At 43.1% G+C, this 25101-nt stretch overlaps 2 protein-coding genes and 1 pseudogene across 4 annotated transcripts; 2 read left to right on the top strand and 1 right to left on the bottom strand.

Annotated features, from left to right (window-relative positions):
- The first annotated feature begins 1030 nt into the window (after positions 1–1030).
- Positions 1031–6250, top strand: LOC129816038 (mediator of RNA polymerase II transcription subunit 20-like; annotated as a pseudogene).
- LOC129815559 (ubiquitin carboxyl-terminal hydrolase 49-like) lies at positions 5869–14177 on the top strand. 2 transcript variants are annotated; one of them, XM_055869489.1, is made up of 7 exons: positions 5869–6085; positions 7311–7423; positions 7599–9068; positions 9423–9633; positions 10006–10114; positions 10412–10617; positions 10879–14177. In XM_055869489.1, the coding sequence occupies exons 3-7, from the start codon at positions 7668–7670 to the stop codon at positions 10980–10982; spliced, it is 2031 nt and encodes a 676-aa protein (XP_055725464.1). In that variant the 5' UTR covers positions 5869–6085; positions 7311–7423; positions 7599–7667; the 3' UTR covers positions 10983–14177. The 2 variants fall into 2 exon arrangements, with proteins under 2 accessions (XP_055725464.1, XP_055725465.1); XM_055869490.1 differs by lacking the exon at positions 5869–6085 and adding an exon at positions 6104–6556.
- Positions 14178–16508: 2331 nt separating this feature from the next.
- Positions 16509–22994, bottom strand: LOC129815560 (transmembrane and coiled-coil domains protein 2-like). Of its 2 annotated transcripts, none has more exons than XM_055869492.1 (5): positions 22579–22994; positions 20795–21208; positions 18876–19486; positions 18328–18463; positions 16509–18171 (listed from the first exon to the last, which is right to left on the bottom strand). In XM_055869492.1, exons 1-5 carry the CDS (start codon positions 22579–22581, stop codon positions 17872–17874), a joined length of 1464 nt encoding a protein of 487 aa, XP_055725467.1. In that variant the 5' UTR covers positions 22582–22994; the 3' UTR covers positions 16509–17871. The 2 variants fall into 2 exon arrangements, with proteins under 2 accessions (XP_055725467.1, XP_055725466.1); XM_055869491.1 differs by having other exon boundaries at positions 22740–22994.
- Between the last annotated feature and the right edge of the window lie 2107 nt (positions 22995–25101).

Here is a 25101-nt window from a genome sequence, read left to right as displayed (position 1 = left end):
ATTTCTGAAGATTTTACACTATTGTGGAGAGATGTACTGCTTGGATTATTTACATACGATAGAACTAAGCTGAAACATTTTTATGTAATTAATTTCATTATTCTTTTGGCCAAATTTCATATACACAAATGTAAATTTACAAACAAACAAAAACTAATTTCTTACCCTACAAAAAGAAATTGCACTGTATTTTAAGACAGTTAAATACTCTACTAACAAAAAAGCTGTTAGAATTGTAAGTGTATGTATGTCCCATAAGGTCCTTGTGTAATTGTAATGTGATATTGTACCCCCTAGCTCGATTGTCCATTGTATATAACCTATATATACTTGTGTTCTCTCATGTACTTTATGTATTGATTTGTTGTCAATAATAAAAAAAATATTTTAAAAAATCCTTTTTTTTAAATAAAAAAATTAAATAAAAAGGCTATATCACATCAGGCCGTGATTGGGAGTCCCATAGGGCGGCGCACACTTGACCCATCGTCATCCGGGTTTGGCCTCCGCCATTGCAAGTAAGACTTTGTTTTTAACTGACTTGCCTAATTAAATAAAACAATTGTAGCCAATGAGAGGGCAGATACGCATGTGAAAGAACAGGCCCAACTCCGATATAATTTTTTTTTTTTTTTGTTACTGGGATGTCACGTCTCCTACAACCTAAGAATTAAAACATGTATATTCGATCAGATAAGCCACACATAGCAAATAAGACATTCATTTTGGGCTCAGTTATCCCCCTCGCTTTACGGTCGTAGTTGTACTTCCTTTATTCAGAACCGGCGGGAACAGATTCATGGTTAGATGGGATCCAGCTTTTGTCAAATTAACGTCAGATTTGACTTTTCGTAGCAGGTTAAGAAAGTGTACACTGTAGGTTAGGAGAATTAACGTAGCAGGCTAGGATAAATAGGTTAAGCGTGGGAAAAGGGTTAGGGTTAGCTAAAAAGCAAAAAAAATACCCAGGTACAGTGGGCAGAAAGCCTGTGCATTTTCATAGTAGGAAAATAACAAATCGCTTAAATCAATGGGGGTGACTTGGTGAGATCTATTGTTAGTTTTTGTTGCCTTCTTATAAAACTTATGAAATATCAGTAATTAGCTAGCTACAACTTCTCACAGCTGGTCTCTTACATGGTCCAATATTCCATGTGGATCAATATTTATAAATGCAGGATTGTTGATGCTACTGTATATACTGGCCATTGAGAACACAGTTTCTAAACATATTGTAAAGTCTTTGATGATATCCTTTGAATCCACCGGTTGGCCATGTTGGCAGTCCTCCATAGGAATTAATTGAATTCTACAGTATTTAAATGAAATGCTTCATGTATTTAAGTATTTTTTTTTTGTTATAGTGGGGATAGTAATATGAGCAATCTGTAAAAAATTATACTTATAATGTTTTATCTATTTAAAATGTTTGTTTAGCTCACATAATATAATGTAAAAGTAAGTATGCATGCATGTGTCTGTAATAGAATAAACGTGGTAAAAACAAATGTAGATCTTAATAAATGCATTTCTATAGCTTCCTAAAATACTTTACAACGGTGGGGGAGTGCCAAAATGAAGGCACTGTGGCTTCAACACAAAGCCCCAATTAGTCATCTAGTGTATATCTAAATCATCAATTAGTAATCTAGTGTATATCTAAATCATCAATTAGTCATCTAGTGTATATCTAAATCATCAATTAGTAATCTAGTGTATATCTAAATCATCAATTAGTCATCTAGTGTATATCTAAATCATCGGGATCAACATGCACAATTAAATTACCTGTCACCTGATTGATTTCTTCCAAGCTTGCTCTCATCTTTCATCACCATTCAGATCTGACATTGTTCAATATCTGATTTTTAATGCTGAACAATATCTTAATGTTATTAACATTTATACTATGTGTGCTGTATTCCATGCTTAGTGTGTGTCAGGTGCCTTTGGCTGAGGGAAAGAATGTGCAACAGACGATATCAATTCTGCACAAGAAGTTGGAGCAGTTAGGCGCTGTGAAGCAGGATGATTTACTGTGGACTGTGAGACTTACCATGCCACAGGAAATGCCAGGGGTAACTAAAGTTGTACTGCAAAGCTATGACAAAGTAAATTATCTGTCATGTAATTCATCAGACTACATCCTTCAACTACCCACAACAGCCACCTAATCTTTATTTTTTTCCCTCTTTCTCTCTGTTTGTCACAGGCCGGCCCACCAAATTCCTGTATGTGATGCATAACTCAGAAACACCCCTGAGCTGCTTAGCCCTATTTGAAGGGGGACCCTGCCTGACATGCTCATGACTAAGTTGAAGAGCCACTTCCAGAACGCCAAGAGGCACAAGGTAGAGAGCCGTGGCTCCCACCACCGCTATTATGATTTCCTAATAAAATTTGGTGCGGTAATCAAATAAATGTTTAACAATTGTCGAGGGGCATTTCAGTAGAGGTGAGTGATCTGTACAGCAAATGAATACAAAGGAGGGTTCAATCTGTCTCACTTTTTCTAAACTGATGTCCATGATCGAGTCTCTGTGTGTTTGTTTTGGTAGTGTACTGCAACTGTATGGTCCCTGGGGACTGCTGGAACCTAATGAAAGAGTTCATGCAAAGCTTCCTGGGCCCCAACATCATGGAGCTGCCTTCTGTGTTTGCCACCATGTCTGAGGGCCTCTACGCGCCAGCGGACTGTGTTAACACCATGACCCAGTACCTGAAGATGTTCAGCAAAGTGCGCAAACAGCAGGTGCTCCCAGGGACCACACTCTGTCACATGCTTCATAGACATCAGGTGTAGACTAATAGTGAAATACTTACTTAGGGGTCCTTTTCCAACAATGCAGAGTTAAAGATAAGATTCAAATAAAAAAGATAACATAAATAGTGACACAGTGAATAACGAAAAAAAATAACATGGCTATACACAGAGTGTACAAAACATTATATAACTACCTCAATTACCTTGTACCCCTGCACATCGACTCGGTACTGGTACTTCCTATATATAAGGAGTACCAGTACTGAGTTGATGTGGAGAGGTACAGAGTAATTGAGGTAGCTATGTACAGTACTGTACATATCGGTAGGGGTAAAGTACTAGCAGCAGCATATCTCACTGGTCATCCCCAAAGCCAACACCTCTTTTGGCTGCCTTTCCTTCCAGTTCTCTGTTGCCAGTGACTGGAACGAATTGCGAAAATCGCTGAAGCTGGAGACCTATATTTCCCTCACTAACTTTACATCAGCTATCTGAGCAGCTAGCCGATCGCTGCAGCTGTACATAGTCCATCTGTAAATAGACCACCCAATCTACCTACCTCATCCCCATATTGTTTTTATTTACTTTTCTGCTCTTTTGTACACCAGTATCACTACTTGCACATCATCATCTGCTCATCTATCACTCCAGTGTTAATCTGCTAAATTGTAATTACTTCGCTAATATGGCCTATTTATTGCCTTACCTCCTCATGCCATTTACACACACTGTATATAGACTTTATTTTTTTCCTATTGTGTTATTGACTGCACGGTTGTTAATTCCATTTGTAACTGTGTTGTTGTTTGTGTCGCACTGCTTTGCTTTATCTTGGCCAGGTCACAGTTATAAATGAGAACTTGTTCTCAACTAGCTTACCTGGTTAAATAAATGTGAAATATATATTTTTTAAATATGTGGTGAGTATGAAAGTGTGTAAGTGTGTTGTCAGTGTGTACATGTTATGTGTGTTGTGGTAGGTAACCTAGTGGTTAAGAGCATTGGACCAGTAACCGAAAGGTCTCTGGTCTCTAGGTACACAATCTGTCAAAGTGGCCTTGAGCAAGGCACTTCACCCTAATTGCTCCTGTCTACTAAAGTGTGGGTAGAGTCTAGTGTGTGCATAGTCAGAGTTAGAGCAAAAAAGGGTCAGTCCGGGTAGCCATTTGATTAGCTATTTAGCAGTCTTGTTTAGAAGTCTTATGGCTTGGGGTAGAAGCACTTCAGGGTCCTGTTGGTCTCAGACTTAGTGCATTGGTACCACTTTCCCTGCGGTAGAAGAGAGAACAGTCTGTGGCTGGAGTCTCAGACAATTTTTTGGGCCTTCCTCTGACACCGCCTGGTATAGAGGTCCAGGGTGGCAGGGAGCTTGGCCCAAGTGATGTACGGGGCTGTAAGCACTACCCTCTGTAGCTCTTTGCGGTTGAATGCCAAGCAGTTGTTATACCAAGCGGTGATGCAGCCAGTCACCACCTGGGGGCGGCCTGTCAGGAAGTCCAGGATCCAGTTGAGAGGGAGGTGGTTAGTCCCAGGGGCCTTAGTTTAGTGACAAATACTTTATTAACTAAACCAAGATAGACCACAGCTTGTCGTTTCCAATGGTAACAAATTAGTCATAGTGGGCAGAACAAGCAAGGAGGTGGGCAGAGGCAAGCAAGCGCTAGCAATATCCTATTGGCGAGTTCTAGTATGCATCTGCATATTTCCGTTAGGGAACACCTACTCTGTGAAGTGCGCATGTGCAATAACTCAATTCACCTTTGCACTCCTAAACAGCGCGATTTTTAAAAACTTTTGCAAAGAGTAAAGTCTACAAAACTTAGTCCACTCTGTTCATAACATATTATAGTTTTGGGAACAGAAAAGTGTATTGAGATCAAATGTTTAATCGATGAGAAAATGTGCAGAAGGTCGGCCAAAATCAATCTCGTTCATCTTCTCCCACTGCCCGCAGTGGGCTTCCTCTCACTAACATAATTGGTAGTGAGTGGAAAAGCCAACCTGGTACTTCACATTTATACATACAGTGAAATATCAGTCTGTTGTTCTATCTGTGTTAGTGATGCACTTCGAGAGCGCTATGTTGTTGAACGCTGAGCTGTAGTCAATGAACAGCATTCTCACGCAAGTGTTCCATTTGTCCAAGTGGGAAAGGGCAGTGTGGAGTGCAATAGATTGCATCATCTGTGGATTTGTTGGGGTGGTATGCGAATTGGAGTGGGTCTGGGATGATGGTGTTGATGTGAGCCATGACCAGCTTTTTAAAGCATTAATGGCTAAAGCTGTTTGTGTTTACAAGCGGTAGTCATGTACAGGAAATGTTTCATGGCAGCAGGAAATGTATGTACTGAGCGTTAGTACAGCAACTCAAACGGTTCAAAGGCTTTCACAACCACTGCAAGGAATATCTCATGCTAAAAATTAGATCGAAACCGTATTGAAGTCTGACCTCTTGACAGAATAATGCTGTCCCAAATGTCTTGTGGATTGTCTTTATGAGTAATCGGTTTGAAGAACCTACTAACGTTGTATCTGGAGTGTATTCATTAGATACTAACGTTGTATCTGGGGTGTATTCATTAGTCGAATTCCGTTGCAAAACGTTTGGTCTGTTGTAAAACGTTTTGCAACGGAAACCGTTTACTCTAGGAACCCAACGGGAACAAACAGAACCAAACTGGGAGGACCCTACATGGATTTGACTAATATAAACTCTCGTTTTCGTTTGGAGTGAACGGTTTCTGTTGCGAAACTTTTGCAACAGAATTGGCGTAATGAATGCACCCCTGGGCTTTATGGTTCTACTTAGTTGGTCATTCTTATAAAAATGTCTGACAAAACACTAAATCATTTTTTTTTTGTAAATGTCAAGTTGATTATGTTCCTCATTAACCATATACGTATTTTGTGTATATTGTCGCTGGTCTTATTGTCGCTGGTTCGACCAACTACAGTCAGTCATGAATGGTTTATTGGTGACTATTTCAGCTGTTATGAATGGGAAAAGCATGCCATACTAATGAATTGAAATAAATCAATGATTGTGCTAATAATAATTAATCAGTCTCCAGGTAAAAAGCCATATGCCTTGTAATAACGGCATTTGGTTTACCAACTGAGCTCAAATAATCTGGACTACCGTGGGTTTACTGCTCACATTTCTTCACGACCAATTTAATAAATGTCACCTCTTGTACCAATGAAAGCTAAAGCTCAACGGAAGAGTGATCAGCTCAATCCAATCAGAATGAGTTGATTCCAGGACTGATATGGTTCGGTTGTCTCGAGGGTTGTGACAGCTTTCGCGTGCAGACGATGGCGGTAAATAGAAGCTTTTTTTTTTTTTTTTACAAATACATCAAAACGTTATTTTATAGATCAACTAGCTAGCTACTGACATTGTCAACCTCAGAACTGTAGGGGTTCATAACGTTAGCTAGCTATATTGTATGTTTTCTGAGAATGTGTGACTTTATTCTAGGTTGACCTCCCGGTGTTTTGTTTGAAGATGTACTCAAAAGTTGATATCAGACACATTTATCTTTGTTTACATTGCGGCTCCGTGGATGCTAGCTATTTAGCAGACAAAACGTCAGTGATTTATTTAATTTTTTCCGTCGTTGTCAATCACATCAACCCGAAGTTGTTGAGTTTTCGCAAGAAAGTGGGTTTCAGACCAGTCTTTGTTCTGATAGCAAGCCTAGCTAGTAATGCTAGCTAGCCACCAAACTATTGATTGTGTATTTGTCTTAAATTGAAGAAAGAACTCCAGCATAGGGACACAATTATGAGGTGAAGGACATTTTCTTTATTTGATGACAATGTACCTATTGTACCATTAGCCGAATGATTATCAAGAAATAGAGTGAATAACTTGGCTAGCTAACGTTACCAACAAGTAGCTAACTAGCTATCTGTATTGCCAATAGCATTGGCGAGCAAGCTGGCTTTATAACCAAACAGGCAACAATAAGTTCGAGCTTGCTACTTCGCTAAATGAACAAGTACACACTAACCCGCTTCGGCTGGATTGAGTAACTAACGTTGGCTACATTTTCATTGTTACAAGCCGAGTGGCCACGTTATGGCAAAACTGGTGCCATTTGGCAAGCCATGTACCAGGCGCTAGCTAGCATATAGCACAGTTTGATATCGAGTCCATTGATTGGTCGCCAACCCAACGCATGTTGGCCAGTGAGGCTAACTTGCAAACTTCAGAAAAAATGTTCAATGCAGTTAGACCCCTTTGTTTGTAATCATGGATAAATCGATTGGTTATTAGTCAGGCTTGCTAACTAGTCAATAACGTGTTAACGGCTAAACTCAATTGCATAACATAATTATTTGTTTATAAGCAGTGTTACATTCTGCTAAGAAACTGAACAGCAGAATTTTACACTGACTGTAAATGGCCACAGTTAACCAGTTTATATGCTTTAAGTTGGTTAGAAACATATTTGTTTTGCTACAAAATGTGCCTCCTTACCTGTAAATGTAAAGACCTAGCTATATAAGCACCATTTATTTTCCTCCTTTGTATACTCAGTTTATTCAGGATCCGGAATCAGACATGAGTGAAGCTGACTGACTGCACCTGGGAAGGGCCCTTTTCATATGTCGAAAGAACACTGACTTACATCAGCACACAGTGTTTTTACAGTAAGTAAAACAAGCCTACATGGTGAACATGTTCTTGGGCCTTAAAATCCTTTCCGCATGCTACACCATTTTAATTTCATATAGAGAACACATTTTTGCATTTGGCATATCTAAAATGAAGTTGTTGAATTCTGTCCCTGTGATGTACTGAAGTGTATCTGTTTCCCTCCTGCAGGATGAATTGCTGCTTGGCACAGGGGCTTGTGTCCTGACTCTGTAGGCAGGCACATGTGCATCTGGAGAGATGGACCGCTGTAAACATGTGGGACGCCTTCGCCTGGGCCACGACCACTCCATCCTCAATCCACAGAAATGGCGCTGCGTGGACTGCTGCACCACCGAGTCCGTGTGGGCCTGCCTCAAGTGCTCCCACGTAGCCTGTGGCCGCTTCATGGAAGAGCACTCCCTCAAACACTTCCAGGAGTCACGCCACCCCCTGGCCATGGAGGTGCGGGAGCTGGACATCTTCTGCTTCGCCTGTGGGGACTATGTGCTCAATGACAACGCTGAGGGAGACCTCAAGCTCCTGCGTGGGGCACTGTCCACTGTGCGCAGCTCTGGCAGGCGCTCCCTGCGCTCCTCTGCAGGGGGGGACTGCACCCCCTGGGTGGGCGAGGGCGGGCCTCAACCAGCCATGCAAACAGCCCTGTGGCACCGCAGGAAGATGCTGCTGGGGAAGATGCTGCGCCACTGGAGGAGCCGGCAGCAAGAGGAGCAGAGCCAGCGGGAGGAGAAACTTGAGCAGGAGAAGGAGGAAGTCCGGCGCCAGAAAAACGAGGTGAAGAGGAGACTCATGGGAGAGTTTGACAATTTGCAGCCGAGGAAGAGTGCCAGGCTGCTCACCCAGGCTCCTCGCTCAACCATCACACTTATCCCCCTGAAGTTCCGCGACCCTCCGGAGCGTCTGCCTCCACCCAAGAAGCCCTCCCTTCTATCCCTGAAACCCCCCAGCAATGGCAGGACTCGTAAACTCAGAGTGCGGAGGTACTACTCCCATAAGGCTACCCATCGGAGACTGGCCCCGGGGGTCACAGGGCTACGCAACCTTGGGAACACGTGCTACATGAACTCTATCTTACAGGTGCTGAGCCACCTGCAGAAATTCAGGGAGTGCTTCCTCACATTGGACATGTGTGAGACTGAGGAGCTGCTGGCCAAGACCAACCAGGGTGTGGCGGGGGCTGTGGTTGGTGGTGGTAGTCTAGCCACACCAGGCTGCCCTCTGGGACGTGGCATGGAAAAGGCAGGCATAGGGGGTCTGCCCACTGGCAGCAAGCAGAACTCGCCCCCCTGCCTAAATGCAGCAGAACTGGTACAGCCCAAGGAGCCGCGCTCCTCCACCCGCCAGCAGATGTCACTGTGCCATGAGCTGCACACTCTGTTCAGGGTCATGTGGTCGGGCCGCTGGTCGCTGGTGTCCCCCTTTGCCATGCTGCACTCTGTGTGGAACCTGATCCCAGCGTTCCGTGGCTATGACCAGCAGGACGCACAGGAGTTTCTGTGTGAGCTGCTGGACAAGGTGCAGCAGGAGCTGGAATCAGAAGGCAGCAAGCGCAGGATCGTCATCCCCATCACCCAGAGGAAGCTCTCCAAGCAAGTGCTCAAGGTCCTCAACACCATCTTTCACGGGCAGCTACTCAGCCAGGTAAAGGTCTCTACTCATTTACATGGCAATTGTACACAACGCATTAATTTAGGTTTGACCGTCAGCATCCTATCATGGCTAAAGGTAAATCACAAGGATGTTTAAGCTCTTTCTACTCTATAGCATTTCCACTTTAGGCCAGGCTTTCTCCACTATTACTAGTTGATTGCTGGATTTCACTCCAGATGAGCATTTTCTTTTAAAGAGATACCTATTGCTTGTTACACAGCCTTTTTTTCTGAGTCAAGTCAAACAGGACAATAGTTGCTCTCCAGCACCAGAACCAAGGCGTGTCAGATTTGAACTAATAAGCCCTTGGTAAAATGTTTGCTTGGTTACCCTGCATCTGTCCAGGTGACGTGTCTGTCCTGTAAGCACAAGTCGAACACGGTGGAGCCGTTCTGGGACCTGTCCCTGGAGTTCCCGGAGCGCTACCACAGCACGGAGAAGGGCTCGGCTGCGTCTCTGGCCTACCAGCGCAGCTGCTCCCTCACTGAGATGCTGGCCAAGTTCACTGAGACAGAGGCCCTGGAGGGCAGCATCTACGCCTGCAACCACTGCAACAGTTAGTACTGGGACAGAAACAAATCTGTCTGTTTGTGGAATAGACTAATCTTCCTGTACTGTGTTTTTCTATAGTTTTTATTCAGCTATTTGACCAGAGTCATGAAATCGAATAATTGTATTTGTCACATGCGTTCATAAACAACAGGTATAGACTAATCATGGTTTATGGAATTAGGCCTATTGTGTGTTTCTTTCATTTTGGGCTAGATTTTATTTGACAAACTAGTCAATTGGTGGATAATTAAAGTGAAACTGAGTTTGTGTTTTCGGGTAATCACAATATAGTTCTGCATTTTCTGGGTGATCCCATCCTACATCTCTGTCACAAAAATGTTACACGTCTGTGATATGTATGTTTTATAATTGTCAGGGAAAAGACGGAAGACGTCCCGCAAGCCCCTGGTTCTGTCAGAGGCCTGTAAGCAGCTGCTTATCTACCACCTACCTCAGGTTCTACGGCTGCACCTCAAACGCTTCAGGTTAGCCGCTGAACTTTAGTCCGTTTTGGTCATTCAGAGCGTTTATTACATCTGCAGGAAGCCTTTCTTTTCACACACCCAGTTGGTCTACTGAATTTGAAGACTTTGTCTGCTTACACAGTCAAGATTTACACCCACCACTTTCTGACGCGTGTCCCCTTGTTAGTTTCTTAAATGTATGTTGCATCTTAAAGTACAATCTTATCTTGTGGTTTAGTTGGTATGATAGATTTTTTTCTGCAAAGGGATGTCTTGTAACAGGGACAACCGTAAGATAACCAATCCCTGTTGTGACAGATGGTCAGGCCGGAACCACAGGGAGAAGATTGGCGTCCATGTGGCTTTTGACCAGGTTTTGAACATAGAGCCCTACTGCTGCACAGACTCTGGCCAGTCGGTCAACAGAGAGGTCTACACCTACGACCTGTCTGCTGTAGTCATGCACCACGGGAAAGGCTTTGGCTCAGGGCACTACACCGCATACTGCTACAACACCGAGGGAGGTGAGTGGGACCAAGATACCAGAAACTGACATCAAAGCTAACAACTCTGGCTTAGAATGGCCTAGCTGGTACATTTTAGGTTGATTTTTGTCATGTTGTGGACATTTCAGATTTTGAAAACATTGAGTTTTGTATAGTATAGTTGGTTCTCATAAACAGTTGGCTCTGAGTATAATCTGATACTGTGAGATTACATGAGTTTCTGTTGACTGTAGGTGGCACAGTTTGCCAAACTGTAACCAGCCCTGTGTGTGTTTCCAGGTTTCTGGGTCCACTGTAATGACTCTGAGATGAACGTGTGCAGCGTGGAGGAGGTGTGCAACACTCAGGCTTACATTCTGTTCTATACCCAGAGGTCTGCCTAGACCCATCTCCCTCGCACATTTACAACCTACACCAGGGTGTACTGTCTGCCTAGAGTCAACAACCAGGCCCATCTGCCAAGGCCTGGCCTGTGGGACTGAGACCTACATCTGGGTTTGTTTCCTAGAGGTCTGCTTGGTCATGTTACACTCCATCTACTAGCTGTAAACCACGATGTTGCCTAGATGTGTTTCCAGGCTTGAAACAACTCAGCCCACATTTGTTGAGTCTGGTAGGCTAACAGCCATGTGAGAGCTACTGAATGTTGTACCACAAGGGAAGGGAGGCAATGTTGATCCTGGAATGTGGCAGTGTAAGCAATGTTTTTTGCTCTATCCAGGCTCAAGACCAGCTTTTGATACTGATGATGAATTGCATATATGGTTAGTTATATTTTTCACCTGGTGTCAAAGTGCTTTACATTGTATAGGAGGTAACTTGCCTCGTCCTCCAATGTTTATCTCCCTCCTGGGGTGATGAACAGCAGCCATTTGGAGTGGAATCGGAATCCTCCTGTGGCTCAACTAATGGAGTTTTTCATTGTGGCTCAAGAGCGGAGATGATTGATTGCGTCAGGTGCTTCAGAGCCTGGGTGGATTACGAGCCTGCAGATACTATCAGACACTCCAGAACCAATGTTGCCTAGCCTACCTCTGTTCTGTATTCTCAACCACAATGAGATGTCAGCCAAAAGCATTTGTCTCCAACACAGTTGTCATCTGTATCTCACTATGACTTCTTGTTCATACACATTCTGCTGTGGATATCTCAGGCTTAAAGGCCTTGGTTTGGGCCAACGGCATGAACAGGGATAGATGGTGTGTAGATATTCCCATGTGTACTCGGTTTCCCTACGTTGAATGGAGGTATGGGGTTGTGTGGCAGGCATCCACTTTGAAGATGGATGGAAACTATTGAGCCAACTGGCGTCATGCTGCACCTTTATGGAGGAGGGGCCTAGCTTATTGATCCCATGATCAATTGGCTTTTGATCTTTTAATGACTTCTGTATGCTGTGGCAGCTCTCTTCTCCTACCTTAATTGTAGAGGCTAGTTTGGGCTCTGGTTGGAGTCCGATGTATTATATCTCTGTTCATGGATAGAAATAGATGGAAGAGTGAACAAAGGACTGAGAAATTGAAGTGTGTGTTGGGATAGGAGGGGTACCCATTTCACGAGTGGATCACATGCAAGCAATATACGTGTGACATCATGACATGAAATCAAGATAAAATCAGGAATTCTTCAGCTTTGTAATACAATGTATTTTTTTCTTCTACTCTGCTGTTTCTATTTGAGGTCTTTTAAAGTAACTGCCCAGTGAAAATGTAACTTAAGTTATACTGAACAAAAATAGAAACGCAACATGTAAAGTGTTGGTGCAATCTTTCATGATCTGAAATAGAAGATCCCAGAAATTTTCCATACGCGCAAAATGTATATTTCTCTCAAATGTGGTTCCCAAATTTGTTTATATCCCTGCTAGTGAGCATTTCAACTGTGCCAAGATAATCCATTCACCTGATGTGTGGCATATCAAGAAGCTGATTAAACAGCATGGTTATTTCACAGGTGCACCTTGTGCTGGGGTCAGTGAAAGACCACTCTAAAATGTGCAGTTTTGTCACAAGAAGAATTTCTGCACAAACGTTCAGAAACTGTCTCAGGGAAGCTCATCTGCTGGCTCATCGTCCTCACCAGGGACTTGTCCTGACTGCAGTTCGGCGTCGTTACTGACTTCAGTGGGCAAATGCTCACCTTCGATGACCACTGGCACAATGGAGAAGTGCACTCTTTTTTTTTATTTTTTTTTTATACAAGTATCTGTGACCAACGGCAGTATATCTGTATTCCTAGTGGTGAAATACATATATTAGGGCCTACTTTATTTTTCAATGGACGGATTTCCTTTATGAACTGTAACTCAGTAAAATCTTTGAAAGTGTTGCTTTTTATTTTTGTGTAATATTCTGTTAACTCTTATCTAAATAATGGTGACCCATTCTATACTTGTATTTGTGGCCAAAGTGTAACCGATGTGAAATGGCTAGCTAGTTAGCGGTGGTGCGCGCTAATAGCGTTTTAATCGGTGACGTCACTTGCTTTGAGACCTTGAAGTAGTGGTTCTCCTTGTTCTGCAAGAGTCGCGGCTTTTGTGGAGCGATGGGTAACGATGCTTCTTGGGTGACTGTTGTTGATGTGTGCAGAGGGTCCCTGGTTCGCGCCCGGGTCGGGGTGAGGGGACGGACTAAAGTTAAACTGTTACAGAAGCATACATTTAAGAAAAAAATACTTTAAAACCCCCACCTCAAACTTGTATCAGAGTTTCTAAGCTCAACATCACGAGACGCCCGGGAACGCTTGCGAAACAGACCAGGTCGGGGTTTGAGAAGTCAAATAAGAGAAGTGAAAAATTCTTCCATGTTTGCACAACCTAGATTCTATACCAATGTCTTCAGTAGTTGAACATGTTATTACCTTCTGAAAGTGACACACTGAGATGTTTTCATTTTTGTCAAATAATACTTTATATCGAAGGAGTGCCTTTGATTTGACGGCCTGCAAATACGCAGTTCGGCGCGAGATGACCGTTAGACCCGATTACATGTTTCTACGCATGAGCTATGAGCGAGCCAACATCGCCATGACATCGCCTACAAGTGTGATCGGGGATTTCTATTGGGAAAGCAGTTTTTTGCATATCTTCATACTGTACTGTCTTAGCTTGTATCTCAAATAGACCGTTTAAAAAATGTCCTCATAGAACATGAGGAGGATGAGCTGGCCAAACAACGGTCTACTTAATGACCGGTATAAGCCCACACCTTTCCAACAGAAAAGCTGCTTTTTAACATATTTATTTCGATTTTTTTAGAAGGAAATCTATTTTACTCATATTGTAAGTAATTATAGGTCATATTTCATAGAAATGCTGGGCAGTTACTTTAATAGTTTGCCAGGTAATGAAGATATATTGTACTGCTGGTCTTGATATGAATCAAATAAATTAATTTGTGAACTGTTTCAACTTTTACAATCTAATGACGATGAATGTCTTACTTTGAGGTCAGGTGAGGCCTTTCCATTGGCCTGTCATGATCTCTTGAGTTCAGTCCTTTATTGTAAAAGCACCTGTTATCAATGTAATAGTCAAATGGGGTTTGCCGGTTAATACTGATTAAAAAAACAAGAAATGACACATTTGTGTGTGTTATTTGCATGTATTTTGTTCATGTACTACCTGCTTTAACCTCTTACATTGATGGACTGTCTTTCTAAGCTGTGTGTGTGTGTGGGGGGGGGGGGGTTCTACTAAGCTAACATATGGAATTGTTTTAAGATGGTTATACCATGGATCATTTAGCTATTTGATTTAGAATTTTAAGGACCCTTTTAGGTATCATTATTTGCTAAAATATTGAATTTGGCCTTCACTACAGTAATAGCCCAGAGAAACACATTGAATAACACATTCATAAATGTCAAAAAAGACAATAATAAGGAATAAGGTTTTGAAGTGTCTGTCCTATATCTAGGAGATGTAAGAAAGCTCAGGAAATATATATATATATTTTTTTACATATTTAACCCTTTATTTTTGTTGGCACAAAAACCATACAAATGGAAGTATGGAGGTAGTTATCTTCAGATGAGTCCATGACTTTGTGGGGATCGTAGAGCTAAACGGAGAACACCATAGTGTTTGTGAGAGTTGCCCTTTTCCATAGTGGGGTAATTAGTTTGTAGCCTTAACAGTTCGGACACTACAGACAGAAGTTGGCACATTAGCAGTACCGACTTCAGACGAGTACTGTACAGTACATCATGTTCATGAGTCTCATCTTTCCTTATTAGGTTTGGACACTTTCGTGAGAAGACTGATTTTTCGGGATGTCTTGTGGTCTGACAAACACTGTTGTAGCTCGGCCATCTTCCACCACAGATGCGGAAGGCTGACATAGGAGGAGGCGGTGGATTGAGACGTAGCCAATGCAAAAAAACATCTCTAGTTTATACTGACGGATTATGATGGACTTTTTTTGAGTTACTTAGATTGACCCATGGGATTTAAACTATGTCTGTGTTTCTCACAATATTAGTTTATTATGTTTCTCGGGAGAACGGTACCACTGTCAACACTTATTTTTCAGGTTCAGTCAAGTTCTTGATTTTGGCATAGTGAAGACTTCCCTTTCACTGTCCACAAAATAAAAAATATACATATTTTCCACTAGGAGGTGCCTTTGTGCTGCTGAAACTTACTATGTGATTGTGACTATTTTACAAGACATACATTGAGTGTACAAAACAGGAACATCTGCTCTTTCCATGACAGACTGACCAGTTGAATCCATGTGAAAGCTATGATCCCTTATTGATGTCACCTGTTAAATCCACTTCAATCAGTGTAGATGAAGGGGAGGAGACCAGTTAAAGAAGGATTTTTATGCCTTGAGACAATTGAGAGAAGGATTGTGTATGTGTGCCATTGAGGGTGAATGGGCAAGACAAAATATTTAAATGCCTTTGAATGGGGCGTGGTAGTTGATACTAGGCGCACTGGTTTGTGTGTGTCAAGAACTGCAACACTGCTGGGTTTTTTCACACTCAACTGTATCCCAGACCCACCACTCAAAGGACATCCAGCCAACTTTACACAACTGTGGGAAGCATTGGAGTAAATGTGGGCTCGCATCCCTGTGGGACGCTTTTGACACCTTGTAGAGTCCATGCCCTGATGAATTGAGGTTGTTCTCAGGGCAAAAGGGGGTGTAACTCAATACTAATGTTTTGTACAAAGTGTATTTTAGCATACGTCAGGGTCTGTCTGATGGTTGAAGCCTTTCCAAAGAAATCCTCACTAAAAACCTATTTGCCTCTTTACTACATCTGACAACCTTGACAACTCTTAATTTTTTTAGGGCTCAGTCTTAGCCTTTGAGAGTTCCATAATTTAATTAGTACTGTTGGTAAGAATAATAAACTATTACATTATGGCAACAGAACCAACCTAAACGTGTATTCTTTCAAGCATTTGAAATTCAGTTGTGCAGAGTTGGTTACCTCTCACCCAATCACATATGAGGATTAGCAGTTTTACCCAGCCAGTGAATAAAAGTGAGAGGGGGGGCAGTTAAGTGTAAATAATGCTGTAATCCACAGGATTAGTGGGTGAATATTCAGTTGAGCTGGAACTGAATACATTTTTAGAGGATATTCACTGCACATCTGTAAACACATATTTTAGCCCGCCCTGACTGAAATGATGGACACAAGATATGTCATAACTTGATATAAAAACAACCTTTAGCTTGAACCAGGCTGGAATAAAATGTTGAAGGGGGGTTACATTGGGATTTTATAGGTTGTGGAACTCTATTTGACATTTGTAGTATTTTTTTTCATAATGAAGACCCAACTATCACAGATTACTTACCATATTATTATTCTACTCCATTGTCAGTACTGTTAGATATACATTGTTGCATGCAAATGATCCTACTTTCCAATATCATGCAACATTAGCATATAGTTTAAGAATGTATTTATTAAGAATGCAACAGAGTTGTGATGGATTTCGCAAACTGGATAGAAATATGGAAGCAATGGTCTAACATGCCTATGAATCTGACACTACATATATTCTTAGCTGCTCTACAACAACAGTGGTTTTGAAATAGCATTGATGCTCAGAATAGATTATAGATCATTTAGTAGTTTTGATGATCCATCTCACCAAATTACTTTCTGGCCCTCAAATTCTTCTTTACATCACACATAAGACACTAAAAGGACTGATACACCAAAAAAGGTGTAGTTTTAAACACCAGAAGAGATTGAGTTGATTGTTTTAAAAATAATATGGAGATGAAAGTTTAAAAAAACATTTAGTTAGAAACTGTCTACAGCAGGGGTGTCAAACTCATTCCACGGAGGGCCTAGTGTCTGCAGGTTTTTGGGTTTTCCTTTCAATAAAGCCCTAGACAACCAGGTGTGGGGAGTTCCTAACTAATTAGTGATGTTAATTCATCAATCAAGTACAAGGGAGGAGCGAAAACCCGCAGACACTCGGCCCCCCGTGGAATGAGTTTGACACCTGTGGTCTACAGACAACAGAATGCTATTAAGTCCAAAGAGTATTTCTGTTGGTGTTGGAATCCTACTCATGCCAAGTGCATCACACAGGTATAAATGCACGTGAGGACATGCATGAGTAGTACATACCTTAACATTGAGCAAAAAAACAATCATTTTGCTTGGCCATGTCCTCCAAATATACAATTGGCTCAACAAAAAGTTAACAGCAAACATGGTTTAGCAAAGACAAAGTATAATTTGTTCTTTTATCCATTTTCACTTTTAAGTGTAGGCCTATACTAACATTAGAAAAGTGTCAAAGAATTTCAACATGAATTCTCAAATTGTAATTAGGTCATAGTGACTACAGTACGATGGTGAGTTGACACCACTAGATTGGTCATGAGAAAGAGCAAATGCTTGAGTTGCCATGCGACCAGGCAGATAGTTCCTCAGGTTCCTTGTCATGGTAATCACCATAAAACACCCAACACTCTTCCTTAAACGTCTCTCTCTCGACCATCAGTCAACCAGAAATGCCCCCCCCCCCCCCCCCCTATCCGAAGGAAATCTTCGCCAGTTGCTTTGTAAAGAAATGTTTTGACCTTTCAACCCTCCTAAGTATGACTCTTCAAGCATAAATCCTATCAAAAAAGTGCACTGGTTCTTTTTCAGAAATATGAGTTTTGTATTCACGCTCTCTGAGTTTGAGACTGTTAGAGTGTCTAGGGCAGCTCAGTGTATCACTCTGGTCCCTCTGTCCACATCCTGGTCACTCAGACACAAGGGCGTGGGTGATTGGCTGTAGGAAACTCAGCTGGGCATTAGCCACAGGTCCAGGAAGTCCCAGTGCTTCCAAAGGATGAACAGAAACAGGGCCAGAATGACGGTGGTGGCCACCCGCGCTCGGGTTTTCATGAGTGGGGTGATGAAGTTGGCCAGGGTGGAGACGAACACCAGCACTACGGCCATGAGTGCCAGGATGATGTTGATGAGTTTGCCCAGCAGGGCGCGGGCGTTGGCGTTCTCCACACCCTCCAACTGCACCACCTGCTGCTGCTGCTGCTGGAGCTCCAACTTAGTGATGCGGGTCAGGCATGACTCCACCGCTTCCTGCATGTATACATACACACACAGGTACAGATGACAAACACAGGCAAACACAATGTTACAATTGAATTAGGGGAACAAGGCTAATTTCTGGAGTCATACTTGTTTATCTACAGGAAAAGTATCATAAACTGTAAATCCAGGTCTCTATCTCTCTACCTGTATGTCTCTGGCTCTCTCATAGGACTGGTAGGCTACTTTCTCCTCCATGCTGGCCAGCTCCTGTTTCAGATTAGTCATTTCGTTTTGGTGCAGCTCTGTCAAGTCATTCAGCTGCTCTTCCAGTCGCTCATACCTAAACAGAGAGATTTTTTTTTAAATGTATGAGGCAGAGCCAGTATAATTTAGACCAGCGGAGTAAAGACCAATTCAACGAATTAGAGAAAGATTTTAAATATTTATGCAATTTTCAAGGTGTCACTCCGTTTAATTTAAGCATCAGTTTTATACATTAAAACAACTACATCTGATCTTGACAAAACTTGAAATGTACAAAACCTGTAACAGTTTCCTTGACCTTTTTAATTATCCTCATGAATATCATTCAGCATAAATCATGTAGTGTAAAAACACTGGACATAATTTACACTGCTGTACTGAAACAAGCTAAAAGCAAAGCAGCTTGTTTCAGCAGTTAGTGTGAGATTGATGTATACTACCAACTCTCATTTAATGCTCTGTGTATTGGCCTAGGTGTTGGTCTGCACCTGTATCTCTCCTCCTGCAGAGACTGGTTCATGTAGGAGTAGTCACTCTGCAGCTGACTCTTCATGTCCTCGATGGCATCCTCCATGTGGGCCTGGCTGGCCTTGATCTCCTGCAGGCCTTCCAACAAGGTGTCCCAGGAGCTGTGAATGTGGTGGTGGTGGTGGTGCCCATCCAGTCTGGGGCTCCCCAGGCCAGCCTGCCCTTGCCCCGACATCCCACCTCCTACCCCGGCCCCGCCTGAGTGACTGCCTGCCGCTGAGCCAGAGGTGGCACTGGAGCACTCGTCGTCGCTACCGTACTTGGGGCTGGAGACAAGGGTGGCACTGCCACTCAGGGCTCGTTGAGCGGGCGCGTCCTCCGAGTGCCCTCCCACCCCGTCCTCTATGAGGTGGGAGATGTTGTCTGCACTGCCAAATTTGTTGCGGATCAAGCTGGCGAACTCCCGTGGCTTAGACACCACAGCTCCTTTGACTCCTTCTACCCCTCCTTTGACCCCATCCACCATACCCCCGCCAAAGCCATGGAACCCGGCTCGTACATTGGCCCCCATGTCCTTCAGCCCCTGTTGCATGTCCCGCAGCACATCCTTAGGCTGACGGGCTGGACCATTCTATAAGGAGGGTTGAGGGAGGAGGGGGGATGGAAAATGGGATAGATTGACAGGGTGTGAAGGAGTAGCAGATACATGGGTGGATAAGTGGTGAGAGAGGGATGGAAATAAAAGTGGAATGGTGGAGGGGACACAACAGAGAAGGGAGAGGAGAATATTAACATACTTTATCAATAAGAGGGCATAGTCAGAACAGAACCCTCAGATAATCTACCTAGGAATAGGTTTGGGCAGGTTTATGATAGCACCTATACCAAGGAATTTTGAAATACCGGAGACATGATTTCCAGTACTGTGGAAACAGTTTCTTTAAAATGTCAATATTTGTACTTTTTAAATAAATGTGTGTGTTAGTTGAAAGATAAAGCTAATCATTCTTATTTGCTTTTCTACAACAACAAAACATCTTTAGATAGTGAGTGAGTGACATCTCATGTCATGTTCTACAAAGTCAGGTATTGAAATAGGTATTTTCAACAACCTGTTGTTAAAGGGTAATTCCACCCAAAAACTATCTTTTTATATTTGTTTCATTAGTTCATTGTTGACATAGTCCCAAAATGTTTTGCTTGTCAGCATTCAAGTGTTCAAGATATGTAACTTTCAAAATACAGAAATCCTCCAGGGATGATTTCTATATTTAATTCATAGGGTAATGTGGATATGGCCCAACCCTACTTATAAAGTGACAACATGTATCATCACCTCAGTGGAGGCTGCTGAGGGGAGAACGGCTCATAATAATGGAATGGCATCAAACACCTGGAAACCATGTGTTTGATGTATTTTATGCCATTCCACTGACTCCTCTCCAGTCATTACCACGAGCCTTTTCTCCCCAATTAAGGTGCCACCAACCTCCTGTGCATCACCTCAGAAAGCAGCAGTCAGGGTAAAACATTCAAGTGAGACAAACACATTACATTACAAATGTCCCTTAGGAACAGCTGAGCCACGGAGAGGAGTCATCATCAGTCATGAGATGGAACCAGTGTGGCAGGAACCAACAAACACACACACACACACACACACACACACACACACACACACACACACACACACACACACACACACACACACACACACACACACACACACACACACACACACACACACACACTCTCTCTCTCTCTCTCTCTCTCCCTCTCTCTCTCTCTCTCTCTCTCTCTCTCTCTCTCTCTCTCTCTCTCTCTCTCTCACTCACTCACTCACTCACTCACTCACTCACTCACTCACTCACTCACTCACTCACTCACTCACTCACTCACTCACTCACTCACTCACTCACTCACTCACTCACTCACTCACCTGCTCTGTCTCCTTCAGCTTCTTGTGGTAGTGCTCTAGCTTTTTGTGCAGGTGGGCGATGGTCTGTGCAGACTTCTGGTTCTTTTTCTCAAACACCTGTTTGATGCGCGAGGCTTGCTGCTTGTCTGCGTTGTGGGCCAGCTTCAAGTACTCGGCTACGTTGTCATCTCTTGCCTCCTGTTCTATCCGAATCTGCTCAGTTATCTTCAGGATCTTCTGCTGCAGGTGCTCCAGAGCGACCCGCGTTCGCTGAGGCTCGGCGACCCCTTCAGCCCCTCCAGCCACAGCCCCCAACCCGGCCACTGCCCCTGCCCCCGCACCCACCCCAGCCCCATCCAAGCTGATGTTACTGTCAGAGCCGCCATGGCTGGCTGAGGGGGGCAGGCCCAATGTTGTCACTTCGCTTTTATCCAGCTAAGCAGGGAAAGGGGATGGGGAGGCAGAGGTGACAGAGTGCGCGGACAGGGAGAAAGTGGTTGCCATGATTGATGTGAAGTCAGCATCTCAAGGTAAACATGATCTTTAAAGCAGAACACCCATCACAATGACATATCTAGTGACTGTTCTCTTTTCACAGACTTTCCACCAGATCCTTGGCATAAGACCCAGACAAAGTTACTGTGTTAAGCCTTAATAAACAGATTTTACATCAAGTATTTTCACAGTGCATACTGCTAAACTGTGAAAAAGTATTTTGGCACATGAATACCTGATGAATGTGATGGTGATGATGATGGTTAGGCCTAAGACAATGATGAATACTGTGATTATTAGTTCAGAAATCGGCACAATCAATGTATCATTCTATCCCTTTTAAACTTGTGTGATGTATGATCTAGTGGTGTGATGCTGCATGACATAAACATGGGGGAGTACCCTCCCTCTTCTACTCTGCAACGTGGCAGGCAGCTTGACAAACAATGGAGGTCTAATCTCCCTCAGTGTGAATTCTTAACATCTCACTGAAAGACACAACCATCTGTGGACTGTTTATATAGGATAAAAAACATCTAGTTGTTTCTGGGAGTGGGAATTGTTGCGTTTTAATTATTACCCCATGTCGCCCGGGCAGACATCACAACACTACTGTCACCAACCCCAGCAGACAGGAACCAGGGCAGACACCACACATATCTCAGCAAGCGCTGCCCTAATTCATCTAGTCAGGCCACTGAGGCTTTATTAGGATTGTATTAGCATGTAAAAGAGGTCTCAGAGGAGCCACAGTGCCCTGCACTATTTCCCAAAAGATCCACTGACAAGCAGGCGACAATTTTAGAAAGTAGGTTACAATCAGGTAGCTGCATTGAAATGGAGGCATGTGATTTTAATGGACGAATGACTGCAGGCACTACAATACCAGGCTATTCATCTATTCATTTTATTTCAATGAGAGAAAATGGAAAGCTTATTATGTTACAGACTGGATGAAGGGAAGAAATACACAATGTTCCTTCCTCTCTGGATGGATCGGAAAAAATACAACAAACACAAATACAACAACACACACACAGAGACAGCAATGGCCGATGCTCAGATCCAACAGTGTGTGTGAAAACACAGGGTTAGGTCCACGGTGGGTGAGGCTCCTGGAGACAAGAGCAGAAGCAGGGAGATGATCATAACAGACAGCTATGGCGTGAAAAAAAGGGTCTTCACATGAGAAGGAGACATGCCCTGCGACATGGGTGAAATGAGTGATGGGTGTCAATGAGAATGGAAGTAAACACTAGAGGATGATGAGACAAAACCAGTGCAGTGACAGATTAATTTGGGAACGTTACCATACTGTTTAATCCAGGATTGGCAGTGCAACTGCAGGTCTGTGTTCGAGGCCCATCCTTCTCCTCCACTTCCTCCTTCTCCTCCTCCCTCCCCCTGTGGTCACACGAGACCCCCTTTCCTCAATGTCTTTCCCCTACCCAATATCTGCCTATCGCCTTACCAGAGCTTCATGCTCCATTGTTGATAACAAAGATGTCTGCAGTCTCCCTGTCTTCCTCCATCTCTCTCTCTCGTTGTCTCTGCTGTTGCTCTCTTTCTCCCCCTTTGTATCTTACGCTCGCTCTGTCTGCCTCTTTCTTTTGCTCCCTCTCTCTCTGTCCCCTTCTCGCTGTCTGCGTGCAAATACTAGCCGTCCTGCTCTATCACGGCTGTGTGAGCTGAGGCACAGATGATGGAGGAAGAAGGGAGGGGGGATGGGGAGAGTTTAGCGCAGGCGCGCAGGTGCCTATGTGTGCTGAAGCCAGGGAAGCGGAGAGGGGGAGGGAGGGGGGACGATAGTACAGCAGGGCTTGTGTCAGGGCCTATTGCAGCCCTTTCATCCCTTAAACCCTGAATATACACCGCCTCACGCATGTTAATGGGGGGCTGCTGCAGTGGTTTACAAAAGAATGTGGAACTACGGCAAGGCTTAAAAAGGAGTGCCCTATCTTCTCTGTCCCATGGTGCAGCATTATATAGGCAGATGCTAAATGAAAGCCATAGAAATAGGCCTACACACACCGATTATAGGAATGCTTGGTGAGGGTTTCCAAAACAGAGAACTAATAATAGTCTCTTTGTGATGGACGGGTTCATATTTGATGCCCTTATTTATTATATATTTTTCTCTTGGTTCTTTCTAATGTGTTAGGAGGTTGTGGGGTCTGTAGGGATTTGGAAGGTTGCCATGAGCTCTCCTCAGACTTCCTTGGGGAAAAGCTCCACAGATACATTATGTTTCACACAGCCGTGCTTCCATGCTCAGCTGTATTTATGACAGAAGGGATTTTTATTGTGGGTTATTTATGAATAAGCACCATAAATCTTTTTCTATCAACATTTGTATTTATTTTCAATAATATATCATACACACATACTGGAGGGTCCAATCACAGATATCAGCAATCATGACAATCCACACAAAACAAAATTACGTTTCAAGAACGATATAACTATTTGCAAACTGCCAAGAGTTTACGCCATAGTTACAGAGAACACAACGTTATGATCTTACAGGGAGAGGTAGGAGTTAACAATACAATTTCATGATGGTATATTACTGTAGAAGAAAATGTACCCCACCCTCTCCCTTACAAAGTAGGTGAATAAATGTTTTAAGAGAAAGCATTGTTAAGATCTGTTGGAGTGTGTCACAGTACATCACACACTTCAACTGTGGTGGCCCAAGCTTTGTTTATCACAGCCATTGACCGCTCTATACGAGCAATATCTTGAAAATATGATTATTGTGGATATGATAACCACCATAAAGCTTTTGAACTTATCACAGAATAGAATTGTTGATGATTGATTTCGCCCAATCTAGATACACCTGGGTTCCGTAGAAGTTTTAGTCTACATCACCATTCCTAGTTCCAAGTTAATCATTGATCAGAAGTGAGGCACAGAGCAGAGGCATAAGAGCACCTCACACAACAAGAAAATACATTTTGAGACACAACATTAGAACCATGAGCAACACAAAGCAGGAGGTCATTGCTCTTGCAGCTCCTGCAAATACAACGGATGAAAAGAACAGCTGCCCCCAAAACATCTGGACTGAACTCCTGGCTGTCAGAGACATGGTAGTGGAGCAACGCTTGGAGCTGAGAAACACAGATGCCAAGTTGAGAGCCACCAAGGGTGTGGTGGAGAAACTCACCATAGTTAATGAAGGTACAGTAAGAGATCAAATCAACTACTGTCTTTGGTTGGTTTTATTTAATAAATATCCTTCAACATTATTTCTGTCATTATAGCCATGGAGGCCAGGCTGAAAGTCAGTGAGGGCTTGGTAGTGGGGCTGAAGAAAGAAATGTCAGGTACTGTAATGCACAAAGCAACATTTTGATAATCATTCCCCATTTTTTGATTTTACAGATGTAACTTGCATGTATTGCTATTTCGTACTTTTTGGTAAGGGTCCCTGTGTCCACAAAGAGGTCAGCGGTGGTGTTCTCTTCTGCACTGGGGAGCACCATAGGGCATTATGACAATCACACCACTGTGGTCTTCAAACGAGTCTACACCAACATCGGTGGGGCTTTTGATTCCTCTACTGGTACGTATGTATAGTATGTGTGTATATGTGTCTGGGTTCCCATATGTCAAATGATGCACGTGATAAGTTGTAACAGTGGGCATGCACTGTACATAGTAATCTAAAGTATAAAGTGTTATGTTATTCAACGGGTGGGTCTAATCCTGGATGCTGATTGGTAAAAACCGCATTCCCGCCATTGTCTATTCCACAAGTTACCAGCTGGTAAATCTAGGACATTGAAATGCCTGTTAACTCTGTTCCATCTGACTGCACAATCCAC

The sequence above is a fragment of the Salvelinus fontinalis genome, chromosome 18 (assembly GCF_029448725.1).
Source record: "Salvelinus fontinalis isolate EN_2023a chromosome 18, ASM2944872v1, whole genome shotgun sequence".
In the NCBI taxonomy this organism is placed as follows: Eukaryota; Metazoa; Chordata; class Actinopteri; order Salmoniformes; family Salmonidae; genus Salvelinus; species Salvelinus fontinalis.
The sequence above is the reverse complement of the archived record's forward strand: the minus strand, read 5'-3'. Positions and strand labels throughout refer to the sequence as shown.